Genomic DNA, 14922 nt, shown 5'->3' with positions numbered 1-14922 from the left:
GCTTAGAGCTCGTGGCCAACTACAAGCCCCAGTACTGAAGTTCTAAGGATCTACTGAACAGTATAGTAAGTATAACTAACAATAGTTTTGTTTCTCCAAATTTGCAAAAGAATAGATCTTAAGTGTCCAAATCCTCTCCCCTCAAAACAAACATACACGCGCGCGCGCGCGCACGCGCACACACACACACACACACACATACAGCTAGAGTAATGGATGTGATGAATTATTAGATTTTGTTCAGCATCACACAAATGTATATTTACCCCACTAATCTATAGTCTTTGAATTGTATGTTCTTTTTTTTTTTTTTTTTTGCCAGTCCTGGGCTTGAGCTCAGGGCCTGAGCACTGTCCTTGGACTTTCTCAAGGCTAGAGCTCTACCACTTGAGCCTCAGCACCACTTCGGGCTTTTTTCTATGTATGTGGTACCAAGGAATCGAACCCAGGTCTTCATGCATGCTAGGCAAGCACTTTAACCACTAGGCCAAACTCCCGGCCGAATTGTATGTTCTTATTTGTCAATTTTACATTAATAAAGTTAGAAAAAAATGGTCACAGGAAAAGTCAACATGCTTAGGGAGTGAATACATTTACAGAACAGGCTGAGGAAATACCTTCATTTGTGTTAAATTCTTGGTGTTTGTAAATTTGATAAATAAGGCAAGACCACTGATATATAGGTAAGATAAAAATACTACTCATGGACTGCAAGTGTGGCCTAGCAGTTACAGTGCTTGCCTAGCATGCAAGAAACCCTGAATTCAATTCCTTGGTTACCACGTATGAAGAAAAAGCCAGTCTGGGCACCGGTGGCTCACACCTATAATCATAGCTACTCAGGAGGCTGAGATCTGAGGATTTTGGCTCAAAGCCAGCCTGGGCATGAAAGTCTGAGACTCTTATCTCCAATTAACCACCAGAAAACTGGAAGTGGTCCCAGTAATAGAACTAGCCTTGAGCTGAAGAGATCAAAGACAATAACCAGAGTACAACCCCCATGAAGGAAAAAAGGAAGGGAAGGGAAGGGAAGGGAAGGGAAGGGAAGGGAAGGAAAGGGAAGGGAAGGGAAGGGAAGGGAAGGGAAGGGAAAGGAAAGGAAAGGAAAGGAAAGGAAAGGAAAGGAAAGGAAAGGAAAGGAAAGGAAAGGAAAGGAAAGGAAAGGAAAGGAAGGAAAAGCTGATACTGTGAATTCCAGTGGAGGAGCACTAGCCTTGAGAAAGCTCAAGGAGAGTGGCCAGGCCCTGAGTTCAAGCCCCAGGACTGGCAAACGCAAACGCAAACACGCAAACACACACACACACACACACACACACACACACACACACACACGTTTTTCAAAAAGTGCAAATGCTTTCAACCTAGAAACTGAAAATTGGTAGACTTAGCAGTTAATATGACACCCAGAACACATATAATATGACTTCTTAAAAATAGTTTTTTCATGAAGTTTCTCCAAAAGTCTGTTTTGCCTCTAGCAAAAGTATTAATATCTGTATATAAACTTACAGAAAAAAAAATCGGGACACTATCAATTCCAAGGACACATTGGGGCAAAAAATAAAACATCTAGTCTATACAGGTGTTTTACATTTGTTTCTTTAAGCAGTATCAGACACAGGTACTATAAGCTCCATGCTATAGTTTAAATCTACTGTAGCTCAGAAAAACCATTCAGCCTAATCACAGAACTGAACAGTAGACAACAAAATGGAGTCCCAGATTTTAGGTCTACAACATGTATGCTTTCATAAGACACAAGCTGCCGAAACCATAAGCTCTCTTTCTCAATCCAAGAGTTCAGGAAGAATACTGCTCTGGACCAAAAGAATTAACTACAGGGCATTTTTGTCCCCCCTCCTTCCACCCCAGGAGATAAAAAGTCAGGTCTAGAGACAGTTTCGATTGGCGCCACTGTGGAAGTGCTACTGACACCTAGAGGGTTAAAGCTAGGAATGCATCTAAAGCATCCCACAATGCAGAGGACTGCTTACACAACAATCATCTGGCCCAAAATGCAGACCAGTGGGTTTCAAACACTGTTCCATGACCTATTCAGTACCACGAATGGATAAAATACAGTGCAACACACACACACACACACACACACACACACACCTGAACCAGATTTCAACAAGCCTATCTCCCCCACTCTAACTTGGGATGTACTAAAACATTCACTTTTCCTTCCACAAAAATCCATTTATGACTGACCATGGGTCTCAGGACATTTTAAAAAATGTTCTACAGTGAAATATAACAGTTACTACCAATCCACATGGTAGCACAGTCTGGTATCTTACAAATTCAACAAGGAACCTATATGAACAGGACACACATAATCAACAAACTAACAAACAGTATCATGTATCCTCAATATTTTAAGATAATTCATTGTCTCATTTAAAATAAAAATATACATCCTAAAATAATAAAAACTTGGCTTCAAACTCTCAAAAGTGTTGCCACATTAAGCCAGTAAGTACAAAAATAGGAATGAAAATACTTAACATTACGACCGCAAAAAGTTGCTATTTTTCTGTCCATCCGGCCAGACAAATGTTTTCATTTAATCAAGGGAGACTTGTCCTCAATGAATAAGCTTGAGTTCTACCTGGTCAAATTGACTTTACAGATGGGAAAGAGTAATGACCAGCAGATGAACTATATTTCATAAAATTATATGGTTAGTAAAAATGAACTGGGAGGTAAGGTGGAAAAAAAAGGAGCACTTCAGAAAGGGGAAAAAAGGCTAAGATTAAAATTCAGACTCTGCTAATTACTAGTTGACTGCATTGGGTAAGTTATTTAACCACTAAGACTATTTCCTCACTTTTAAGTAACAGATAATACTTGTCTTACAAGGCTCTTGTAAGGATTAGAACTAACATCATGTATGTAGTAAGAACTTAATATATTCCTCTTTCCTTCATCTCTCTTTTTTTTTTTTTGTGGGTCATAGGGCTTGAACTTGAACTTGGCCTGGGTGTTGTCCCTGAGCTCTTCAGCTCAAGGCTACCACTCTACCCCTGGGCCTGGGCACTGTCCCTGAGATCTTCAGCTCTAGGCTACCGCCCTACCCTTGACCCAAGCCCCACTTCCCATTTCCTAGAGATTAACTGGAGATAAGAGTCTCAGGTCCTTTTGTGTCCAGGCTGTCTTTGAACCATGATCCTCAAGTCTCAGCCTCTTGAGTAATAGCTAGTATTATAGGCAACAATACCAGCACCCAGCCTCCTACTTCTCAATTCAATATTCTCTTCACTAAACCACTCCCCCAAATACCAGTCATTAAGTTCTTATAGGCATGCAGAAGAACGAGAAAAACAAGACAAGCTGAGTATATTAATACATATGAATAAAACTCATCCACTGTTTAAAAAAACTATTCAAATTATTCTGAGTTTATTTCCAAGTGTTTAGGTCATAAAATTATTTTTTGAATAAAAATGACAAAGTATATGGCACTTTTAACAACTTACTTAAAAAACATAGGGACGCTCAAAGTTTTAATTAAAAGATGCCCATACTAACCACATCCTAACTGACCTCAGAAATCAATTAAGAGACATTTAATAACATAACATAAAGCTAATCAAAGAAATCAGAAACTACTATCATTTCATACAAAGAAAATCAGACAGTCTTAATCTTGACCTGAGTTACCTATATCCTGACCCTATACCAAACCCTTGCACAGCCAGCCATGGGCCTTTTTAATCTGTAAGTCCCTAAGTAGAGGACAGAAATAGCCCTTGCCCCCATCTGCCTCAAATAACTTCTGATAGCAAAGGTGATAAAAAGGTCTCAGTATTTTTTTATAAAACAGAAAATTCTATGAGCAAAATTAAATTTTGTGTTAGACAACAATACATGGCCTCCCAACTTCAGAACTGTTCTAAATGAGACCTAAGCATAGAAAAAGGTTGGCCCTAATAATAAAAGGTTGTGTCTATACTATATTGTAATTTAGAATCTCACTGTTGGAAATAAAACGACTTTCTTCATTGCTGCTGGACATTCTGACTCAAAATTTACAACACAGAGGGGCCCGGAGTTTGGCCTAGTGGTAGAGTGAGTGCCTGTCTAACATGCACGAAGACCCAGGTTTGATTCCTTGGTACTCTACACATAGAAAAAGCCAGAAGTGGTGCTGTGGCCCAAGGTAAAGCACTAGCCTGAGGAAAGCCTAAGGCAGGGCTCAGGCCCTGAGCTCAAGCACAGGACTGGCCAAAAAAAAAAAAAACAACAACTACAACACAGAGAAATAATATACTGGTGTGATTACAAAACCTAATTCTCAGCCGGGAGTTTGGCCTAGTGGTAGAGTGCTTGCCTAGCATGCTCGAAGACCAGGGAGTGATTCCTTGGTACCACATACAAAGAAAAACCAAAAGTGTTGCTATGGCTCAAGTGGTAGAACCCCAGCCTTGAGAAACCCCAAGGACAGTGCTCAGGCTCTGAGTTCCAGCCCCAGGACTGCCCATCCCCCCACACCCACACACAATAAACTAATTCACACACACACACACATTGTCACTGTGATAGTTTTGTTGTAGACTACTTAGATTAGATGTCTTGAGTTACACAACCAAAGAACAGTGATACAACACTGGAAGCTTTCATTTCTTTAAGACGATTCAGCCTAGGGCTGGGAGCATGGCCTAATGGCAGAGCGCTTGCCTAGCATGCAGGAAGCCCTGGGTTCAATTCCTTGGTACCACATGAACAAAAATGCTGGAAGTGGTGCTGTAAAGCACTAGCCTGAGGAAAGCTTAAGGTAGTGCTCAGGACCTGAGTTCAAACCCCAGGACTGGCCATCACTAACACTCATTTTCACACTCTTGCTTACAAAGCATATCCCAAGAGGTATTTTCATTATTAGCTCCTCGCACTAAGAAATGATCCAAAATTCAATGCAGTTTTTTTTTCTTTTGCTGAGTTACTGAAGTCACAGTTCAGAAAACGAGACTTTAATCTTGAATATACACAATAATCTCACTAACTATATACAGCTTGTAATTAGTGCTAACTTCTTGCAGTCTTGGGGAAAATTGCTATCAATTCTGACTTACCTGTATGTCAAATTGGGAATGTTTTATTAGACTAGTTAAACAAGAGCAAACATTTAACTACTGCCCCGAACCTTATGTGACTCAGGTATGTCTTCAAAAAGGCAAATGCATTTTCTAAATGTATTCAAGTGTTCTCAATCTCAGAAAAACAGTGCTTTCTTCAGAAATTTAAGTAAGACCACAAAGCTGTGATTATTTTTGGGGGGGGAGGGAACCACAATTATGTGGAAATTTAAAATCTCCTAGGAAATCCTAGAAACCTCCAGGGAACATATACACATGTACGTGAGTCTCCACTGGAAAAGATGGGGGCTCACCAGCTCATCCAAGCCGTAAGCTTCTCAGGTGGTTCTCACCCTTCCAGGTGCACTGAGCACTGAGCACTCACCTTGACAGATCTAGGCTGGACTTGATGTCTAGGTTCATCTTGGAAGATCCTAAGTGTAGAGGGAATTTGGACACCAAGGTATTTTTTTTTAACGAGGTAATTCAAGCTGAGTATCAAAATCTTAAAGTAGTTCCGGTGTTTAAAAAATTAAAAAAGAAAGTACACATACAACTTACTGGTTTTTGTTTTTGTGCTTAATTTTCAAAATGGATTGAGGGAAAAGATGGTTATGGGAGTAGGTGGGGGTAGGATCTGTACCTTCAAACTGTGAGTCTAGAGCTTGGCCTAGCACTGATAATTAGGCATCCTCCACTCATCTCTCTGGACTATAAGACAGTTGTGGAAGGTGTTGGTTTTTTTTTTTTTGGTTTTTTGGTTTGTTTTTTTGCTGTTTACCTTGATGCCTCACGATGCCATGTAATGTAGCTTCTAAAATGTTACGTTTCCTTTTAGTTTAAACGTATTCATGTTTCCAAGGCAGCCCGAAGTTTTAGGGCTATCCAATGACTTTGCAAAGTAAATTCAGTATTGCTTTAGATTTTCACTTGCACACACCGGTATTGCTTAGGCACAAGACCCTAAAACACTCCCTAAGCTTTTTCCAAGCTTGTGTGGCACCAATAAAGAGTTCAAAAGGGGTTCCCAAGAATCGTGCCAACTTTTCCCGAGGCCCCTCCCTCTTTTAGGTGACCCCTCCCCCAAGTAAAAAGAATTCCCACAAAGAATAGCAGCTGTGTTTCAGCAGAATCACAAGGGGAGGAGGGTGGGGAGGGGGGGAGTTACAGGGAAAGCCAGGAGATCACCTTTTCCAAGCCAACCTGGGCAAGGAAAATCCTCAGATTACCCCCCAAAGCGGAAGTGGAGCTGTGGACAGCGCCCAGGCCCGGAGTTCAAGCTCCAACATCCACATACACTGCCTCCCCCCCCCCCCCAAAAAAAAGAAAAGTTGCAAGGGAAAAAGATCTCGGTGATTGCAGAATGAAGATCCTGTGGTTTCCATGTCTGGTGACCCTTCCCCCCCCCCCCCCAAAAAAAACCATCAGCCCATGGAAAAGTCAGGGGGGGAGTGGGGCACAGAAGCTCCAGACTCAGAAAGGGCGAAGTGCGCGTTTGCCAACAGATTCCCCAGATCCCCCTCCGGGGGGGGGGTGGGCATGCGGATGCGAGGAGACGGCAGGAACCCCCGGAGGACGCGGGTGAGGACGGCACCCCGGGCGGCCGACCCCGGGGTCCCCGAAGGTCCGCGGGCCCCCAGTCCCTCCCCCCCTGCCCCGGGGCGCCTGGCGGCGGAGGCTGGCGCCGCGCGCGACCCGGCGCGCCCCTCCCCTCCGCCCCGCTCCGCTCCCCGGCCCTCCGCGCAGGCCCCGCGGGAGGACGCGGCCAGCCGGGCAGGGGCCGCCCTGCGCGCCCCGAAGGCACGGCCCGGCCCGCGGGCACGCGGGGGCCCCGGTCCCCTCCCCCCCGGCCCCACGCGGCGCTGACAGCCGCGCCGGCGGCCGTTCCCGCGGCCGAGGCGGCCCTGGGGGGCTGCGGGGCCGCGCAGGCCAGGCCGCCCAGGACCAGCCCCGCGCCCCCCCGCGCCGCCCCGGGGCTGGAGACCCCCGCGGCCCGTTACCTTGTCACAGTAGCGCCCTACGAGCTGCTTCATCCGCCAGTGCGGGGCGGTGAAGACGTCCACTTCTTCGGGGAAGGGCGCCATCGCCGCAGCAGCGTCTGCCTCAGCAGCCGCGGCCGCCGCCTCTCCATAGACACCCTCGCCGCGGGGCAGAGGCGGCGCGCCCCCCTGCGCATGCGCCCGCCCCGTCGGCGCGCGCGCCCGGGCCGCCGAGACGCGGGAGCGCGCGGGCCGCCGCCATGCGGTGCCGGCCGCCCACGTGACCGCGCGGAGCCTCGCCCCCGCCCCCGCCCCTCCGGGAGCGCGGGAAGCGGCCGGGCCTCCCGCCCGCTGCTTCCGGCCCGCGGCCCGCCTGGCTCGGGAGCCCTTGTGTCCCGTGGCCGGGGTCGGGGCGGACGTGGGCGCCGGGCCGAGTCACCCCCGGCCCGGGTGACCGCACAGTGCGGCCCCCTTCGCCCTGCGCCCCCTGCGCCTCTAGGGCCGCGCTCCCTAGCGGCTGAGATAACCAGGACTTGGGGCTTCGAGCTGTGCCCCCCAAAAAACCTGTCACGTGACAGGACCGGGCACAGATATCTAGTGTAGGGCTGGAGATGCCCTAGGCATCTTTCTGGGGAAGGATCTGGAGGGGGCACGGGGTCCTGGGGCTCCAGGGGAGGGCGCTCGGGGTCCTGGGGCTCCAGGGGAGGGGCGCACGGGGTCCTGGGCTGGGGGGAGGGGGCACGGGGTCCTGGGGCTCCAGGGGAGGGTGCTCGGGGTCCTGGGCTCCAGGGGAGGGGCGCACGGGGTCCTGGGCTGGGGGGAGGGGGCACGGGGTCCTGGGGCTCCAGGGGAGGGCTCACGGGGTCCTGGGGCTCCAGGGCAGGGCGCACGGGGTCCTGGGGCTCCAGGGCAGGGCGCACGGGGTCCTGGGCTGGGGGAAGGGGAGAAATGGGGTCCTGGGCTCCAGGGGAGGGGCGCACGGGGTCCTGGGCTCCAGGGGAAGGGCGCACGGGGTCCTGGGCTCCAGGGGAGGGGGGCACGGGGTCCTGGGCTGGGGGAAGGGGAGAAATGGGGTCCTGGGCTCCAGGGGAGGGGCGCACGGGGTCCTGGGCTCCAGGGGAAGGGCGCACGGGGTCCTGGGCTCCAGGGGAGGGGGGCACGGGGTCCTGGGCTGGGGGAAGGGGAGACATGGGGTCCTGGGCTCCAGGGGAGGGGCGCACGGGGTCCTGGGCTGGGGGGAGGGGGCACGGGGTCCTGGGCTCCAGGGGAAGGGCGCACGGGGTCCTGGGCTGGGGGGAGGGGGCACGGGGTCCTGGGGCTCCAGGGGAGGGGCGCACGGGGTCCTGGGCTGGGGGGAGGGGGCACGGGGTCCTGGGGCTCCAGGCATGGAAATGCCTTCGGGCTCCCCCATCAGCCGGATGGCCTGGGTGGGGGAGGGCAGAGCCAGCCCCGGAGCTGAGTGCGGGAAGGGAAGGGAAGGGCAGGGCTCTGGCTCAAATCCCGCCATTTTAAGCTAACACTCAGAAAGAACAAGACTGAAAATGACTTCTGCGCCCAGAGAAAGGTCGGTCAAGCATCCTTGTCAGATCTCTGCCCAGCCTGCCCGGGACCTCCAGGGTCCGGTCCTTGACCCCGCTGGCTCCAGGCCTGGTGGGTGCGGGAATGGGCAGAGGAGACCTAGGTGAGAGCCTGGGTTTGCTGCCAGCTGCCAGAGGGGCCCCGCTGTGCAGTGTCCACTCTCGTCAGCTAGCTGTCCATCTCCAACTCCTGACAGCCTAGGGGCCCACTGAACAGTCCACAAATGACCGACTAGCAGGAGTTGAGAAAGATCAAACACCGAATAAGTCTATCCATACGCTTGGACTCCTGTGTGAAGCTGTGTAGTTAGCCCAAGAATCCCAAGAGCTGCTTTGGCCTCTATTTCAAGGCATTTATTAAAAGCCAGTCAGGTCCACCATGAAGGCCCCTGTGCAGACTTTCCCCATCCTGTATAAGCCTCCCCTCAGGAGCTGGGTAGCCTGGGTAACTGGTTTACCTGGAGGCAGGCTCCTTCCCTTTGCTGACGTCACGTCCTGGACCACCCTGGTCACACTTCCTCCCGCCTCCTCCAACTTAAACTTGACCCTGCCAGGGGTCAGCCCCTCAGTTCTCGAATAAACTCTTTTCTGCCCTGGACCCTGTGGTGGCTTACTCCTGGGGAACCTTATAATGCCAAAATGTAAGAACTGAAAGTGATCTTGAGCCCGTGTGGAGGCTTACCCCTGTAATCCTAGCTACTCAGGAGGCTGAGATCTGAGGATCAAGGTTCAAAGCCAGCCTGGGCATAAAAGAACCTGAGACTCTTATCTCCAATTAACCTCTAGAAAATGGGAAATGGGACTTAGCTCAAATGTAGGGCCATAGCCTTGAGCTGAAAAGCTCAGGGACAGGGCCCAGGCCCAGAGTTCAAGCCCCTTGACCCACAAAAGAAAAAAAAAAGAAAAACAAGGAAATGATCTTGAAAAGGGCCCATAGGTTATTTTTCTCTTTGAAAGAAGTTAACGTTATGTCCATAAGCTGAATAAAGTAGCAAATAATCCTCTTGATAGGATTATATCAAATTTTAGCCAGAGAGAAAAGACGCTGAGCAATGTTGTATTGCCATTGTGGGTCTCTACAACTACTGCTAGGAATTGCTAAAAGTGTCATTGTTGATTTAATCACCTCTGCATGATTTCTTCCCCCTGTCACAGCAGACAAATCCCAAGAGACCATCTAACTATTGATGACAGCAATAGGAACTAGGTCCAATGTGAACAAAGTTGTAAAAAAAAAATCTGTATTGTTTTTCTTCCTACACGTTCTTTGTGAAAATCTATGAACATTTTTTTTTTTTTGGCCAGTCCTGGGCTTGGGCTCAGGGCTTGAGCACTGTCCTTGGACTTTTTCAAGGCTAGCACTCTACCACTGAACCTCAGCACCACTTCCGGCTTTTTGCTATGTATGTGGGGTACCGAGGAATCGAACCCGGCTCTTCGTGCATGCTAGGCAAGCACTCTACCACTAGGCCAAACTCCCGGCCCTCTATGAACATTTTTTAATCCAAAATCTAACAAACTAAAAATACAATAATGGTTTTTTCTATAGAAAAAAATGTTTCAAATTCTTGTTCCCAGAGATAACTAGTCTGGCTAAGGTCTAAGGTGTTACTCTGCTAATTTGAGTGTGTGGCATGGACTGGAATTATAGCTCAGTGCTACAATAGTAGGTAAAGTGCTTGCCTAGCAAGTGAACATCATAGGTTTGATCTCCAACACCAGAAAAGAAAATACAGAGGAATACAGTTTAAGCTTTAAAAAATGAAAGTATGTTGCAATTATGAAATACTTGGATCATATCCCTCAGTACAGAGTTCATCTTCAAGGTTGGTCACGATAACCAACCATCAGCTTCTAGGCAAGCTAAGCTGATTTGGTGGCAAAGCTTTTAAGAGAAATCCCGTAATCCTAGCTACTTGGGAGGCTGAGATCTGAGGATTATGGTTTGAAGCAGAAAAGGCCTTGACACGCTTATCTCCAATTAACCCCAGAAAATCAGAAGTAGCTCTGTGGCTCAACAGAGTAGAGCTCTAGCCTTGAGCAAAAGAGCTCAAGTATAGTAACCCAAAAACAACAACAAAAATAGAATAGAATTATTAAAAGAAAAGCAGCCAGTGTGGTGGCTCACACTTGTAATCCTAGCTACTCAGGAAGCTGAGATTTGAGGATCAAGGTTCAAAGCCAACAGGGGCAAACTCTTATCTCCAATTAATCACTAGAAAACGGGAAGTGGGGCTGTGGCTCAAGGATAGGGCCTTAGCCTTAAGCTGAAGAGCTCAGGGACAGCATCCAGGCCAGGGGTAGGGTCGTTGCCTTAAGCTGAAGAGCTCAAGGACAGTGTCCAGGCCATGACCCAAAAGAAAAAAAAAAAGTAGCTAGAAAAAATGCTACATTGGGGCTGGGAATTTGGCCTAGTGGTAGAGTGCTTGCCTAGCATGCACGAAGACCTGGGTTCGATTCCTCGGTACCACATACATAGAAAAAAGCCAGAAGTGGTGCTGAGGCTCAAGTGCTAGAACTCTAGCCTTGAGAAAGTCCAAGGACAGGGATCAGGCCCTGACCTCAAGCCCAGGACTGGCAAAAAAAAAAAAAAAACATGCTACATTGTCTTCCATATTCTTTATACTTTATATGCAAATAGATCTCTTAATGAAATGTGTGTGTATAGATAGATACACATATACATTTGTCTATAGTTTTCTCCAAATCTTTTCTCTATGACAGACCATTATTCCACACTGATTTTTCCTATACAGTTACAGGCATATTGCTTTGTCTATTGGTTTATTAGGGTTCCCCTAAAAAAAATGCCATGTTGGGTGACTTTATCTTCTCATAAGTCTGGAGAAAGTCCAAGGTCAAGGAGGCCTCTTAATCTCTTGAGGCCACCTCTGCCTTTGGCTGGCAGATGGCCATCTGTGCCCCTGTCCTCATAGGGCCTTTCTGTCTGGATCTCCTATTCCTATAGGAATACCACCAGGTTGGCGCTGACAATGCCAAACACCTCATTTTAAACGAAATCACTTCTTTAAAGGCCCTATGTGTAAGTGTAGCCATATCCCAAGTACTATCAACAAGGCTTGAACCACAAATGAGTCCCTAATGCTATAGAAAGAAAGGTTATTTTTTTCCAAAGACATAGTCGAATGTTTCTCACAATGACAATAAATAAATGTCCCATCAATAGAGTTCTTAGATGTTAGGTAAATTAAAGAACATTAGTTTAATTAAAAACTACGCCTTTGTTAAAAGTTTAAGCTTTCTATATATTGACACAGAATTAAGCCAAGATTTATATTTTTAACATGTTAAATATGCTTTCATGTGTGGGATAAAGCATTTCAAGAAAGCCGGATGATTGTGACATATGCCTGCAATCCTAGCTACTCAGAAGACTGAAATCTGAGTGAGACTCACAGTTCAAAGTAAGCCAAATAAGAAAGTCCTTGAGTCTTATCTCCAATTAACCACCAAAAGGCTGGAACTAGAGCTGTGGCTCAAGTGGTAGAACACTAGCCTCGAGCACAAAAGAGACTGTACCCAGATGCTAAGTTCAAGCCTCAGGACCAGCACAAAACAACACAAAATTCATCAACCTTGTAAGCTAAACTTCTAGGATAGGAATTTGCAAAATAATGCCTTCTTAAATATATGTAGTTTTAATATTTTTGCTTATATCAAAATGGTAGCAATGGCTATCTTTTGGTAATGGTACTGTTTAATTTGGAGGGAAACTAGAGTTTTCTCAATTTTAACATTTTTTTTTCAAAAAGAAATAGCTAGGAAAAAAATAGGATTTAAGGTTTCATTTTGATCAATAGTGGCCTCCTTAGTCTGTAATGTTGGAGCTATGTCCAGTCTCTGTGGTAGAGCCTTTCTCCCTCACAAACACATAGAGAGGCTTCCCACACCTGTGTCCAGAGAACTTTGGTTACATCTTCTGCCACATGGCACTGTCCTGACATTAATGTCCCAGCTTTCCATGAAAAAGCCATTCCAGTGAGACCTACATGGATATTGTTCCTCACATCACCACTATACTCCATAGCACTTCCTGCTTGGCATACACAGGACACCCTGTGCTACTCAGACAACCAAAGTCGTTCCAAGTTTCTTTTAAATCCAGATAGTTGCCAAAGTTGGAGACATGACTCTCATATTGGCCTTTTCTTGCTCAGTAGCTCTTTTGTGCCTACAATGAGTTTCAGTGTCCATTTAGTTTCACAATCTCAAATTTGCATATATGTCTCCCTTTGTTGAGAGAGAGAGAGAGAGAGAGAGAGAGAGAGAGAGAGAGAGAGAGAGAGAGGGAGGGAGGGAGGGAGGGAGGGAGGGAGGGAGGGAGGGAGAGAGAGGGAGAGGGAGAGGGAGAGGGAGAGGGAGAGAGAGAGAGAGAGAGAGAGAGAGAGAGAGAGAGAGAGAGAGAGAGAGAGAGAGAGCGCTTGACCTTGGATCTCAGCCCATGACATCACTGGGAGGTGGTGAAAGTTTTAAGAGATGGAGCCTAGTGGGAGGTCCTCGAGTCAATGCAGGTTTATCCTTGAAGGGGATATTAGGATGCCAGGCTTTCTTTTAGGTCCCAGCCATGAGGTGAACACTTTTGCTCCCCAGTGCCACCACAAAGGTCTCCATCACCATGGACCCCAGACCATAGACTGAAACCTCCAAAAGTGAGAGCCAAATAGAACAGGTCCCTTTATTAGTTACCGCAGGTATTTGTTACAAAAACAGGATGACTTTACTGAATGCTGTTCCTTTTCTTGCCTAAGGCACCAGATTGCAGTATTGGAACTATGTGCTCTGAGCCTCTTGCAATATGTGGTGTTCTTCCCTACAAGTAGGCCTCAGACACCCAGTATACAAGGAGGAAGGGGAGGAAGAGAAGAAGTTGGACATACACAAAAGCATAACAAAATAAAAGAGCCGAGAAGAGGAAGCTGTACAAAAGAAAAGAGGGAAAATAGGAAACAAAAAGGCAAGGAGAAGTATAAAGGAAAGAAGCAAGCCACAAACTCTTTGCTATTAGTTTCTATCAAAAATTACATGCCTAATACAAGCTGTTAACCTCTGAGCTAGTGGTAAGGGTGACAGTTGAGGAGCCTGTCCTTTAGCCTACTGGACGGACAAACAAGTAAATAGAAAACGATGCATCATCAGATAAGAAGTCCCATGGACACATACAGAATGGTGTTTCACTCTATCATCTAGAAAGAGAGGAGTTTCTGGAATAAATGGCCTTGACCTCAGTCTTGAGATTCCATTGCCAATCTGGGGGTTCCTGGGGCTTTAAGCCATTCGTCCAGCACCAATGGTATACCAAAACATGAAGTGGAATATATCCATATTACTCTTTTAAAAGTTTAACAGCTTTTTGGGAGATTCAAATTTTTATATTGCTATCTCATCCTGAGTTAGCTAAGTGGTCTGTCAACTGTTTTCTCCTTATTAACTGCACTTCATCCTGTGATGACTACAGTTTTGATGGTAGTGGTAGTCTTGGGGCTTGAACTGAAGGTCTGGGCCATTCCTAATCTTCCTTTGCTCAAGGCTAGCACTTTACCACTTGAATCACAGTTCCCCTTTTATTTTTGTTGGTCATGGAACTTGAACTCTGGGCCTGGGTGCTCTAGCATTTGAGCCACAGCACTACTTCCGATTGGTTGATTGGAGATAAGAGTCCCATGGACTTTGGTGCCTGGGCTGGCTTTGAACCACAATCCTCCTGAGTAGCTAGGATTATAGGCATGAGCCACCAGCACCCTGCTGGCTTTTTTATTTTTAAGTCTATTGGAGTTAAGGGTGTCACTACATAATACTTTTTTATTTATTTATTTATTTTTTTTTTTTTTTTTTGCCAGTCCTGGGCTTGAGCTCAGGGCCTGAGCACTGTCCTTGGACTTTCTCAAGGCTAGAGCTCTACCACTTGAGCCTCAGCACCACTTCTGGCTTTTTCCTATATGTGATACCGAGGAATTGAACCCGGGTCTTCATGCATGCTAGGCAAGCACTTTAACCACTAGGCCAAACTCCCGGCCCCTTATTTTTTATTTATTGCCAGCCCTTGGGCACTGTCCTTGGGCTTTCCTCAAGGCTGGAGTTCTACCACTTGAACCACAGCACCACTTCTGGCTTTTTCTATGTTTGTGTTACCGAGGAATTGAACTCAGGTCTTTAGGCAAGCACTCTACCAGTAGGCCAAATTCCCATCCCCCACATACAACTTTTAATAGCAGAAATCAGAGGACACAAGACTAAGCAGGCTACCAGTAACTCTCACTTGTAATTCTT

At 47.1% G+C, this 14922-nt stretch overlaps 1 protein-coding gene across 2 annotated transcripts in view; it reads right to left on the bottom strand.

Moving 5' to 3' along the window:
* The window catches only part of Fbxl5 (F-box and leucine rich repeat protein 5), a 39848-nt gene extending 32616 nt beyond the window's left edge, over positions 1 to 7232 (bottom strand). For both annotated transcript variants that reach the window (XM_090343811.1, XM_090343812.1), the window contains exon 1: positions 7079 to 7232. In XM_090343811.1, the coding sequence (XP_090199937.1) occupies positions 7079 to 7162 (84 nt within the window). In that variant the 5' untranslated portion in view covers positions 7163 to 7232. The remainder of the gene's footprint in view (positions 1 to 7078) is intronic.
* Positions 7233 to 14922: the final 7690 nt, after the last annotated feature.

This window comes from Megascapheus bottae, chromosome 13 (assembly GCF_031878675.1).
Source record: "Megascapheus bottae isolate mThoBot1 chromosome 13, mThoBot2.hap1, whole genome shotgun sequence".
Taxonomy (NCBI): Eukaryota; Metazoa; Chordata; class Mammalia; order Rodentia; family Geomyidae; genus Megascapheus; species Megascapheus bottae.
The sequence above is the reverse complement of the archived record's forward strand: the minus strand, read 5'-3'. Positions and strand labels throughout refer to the sequence as shown.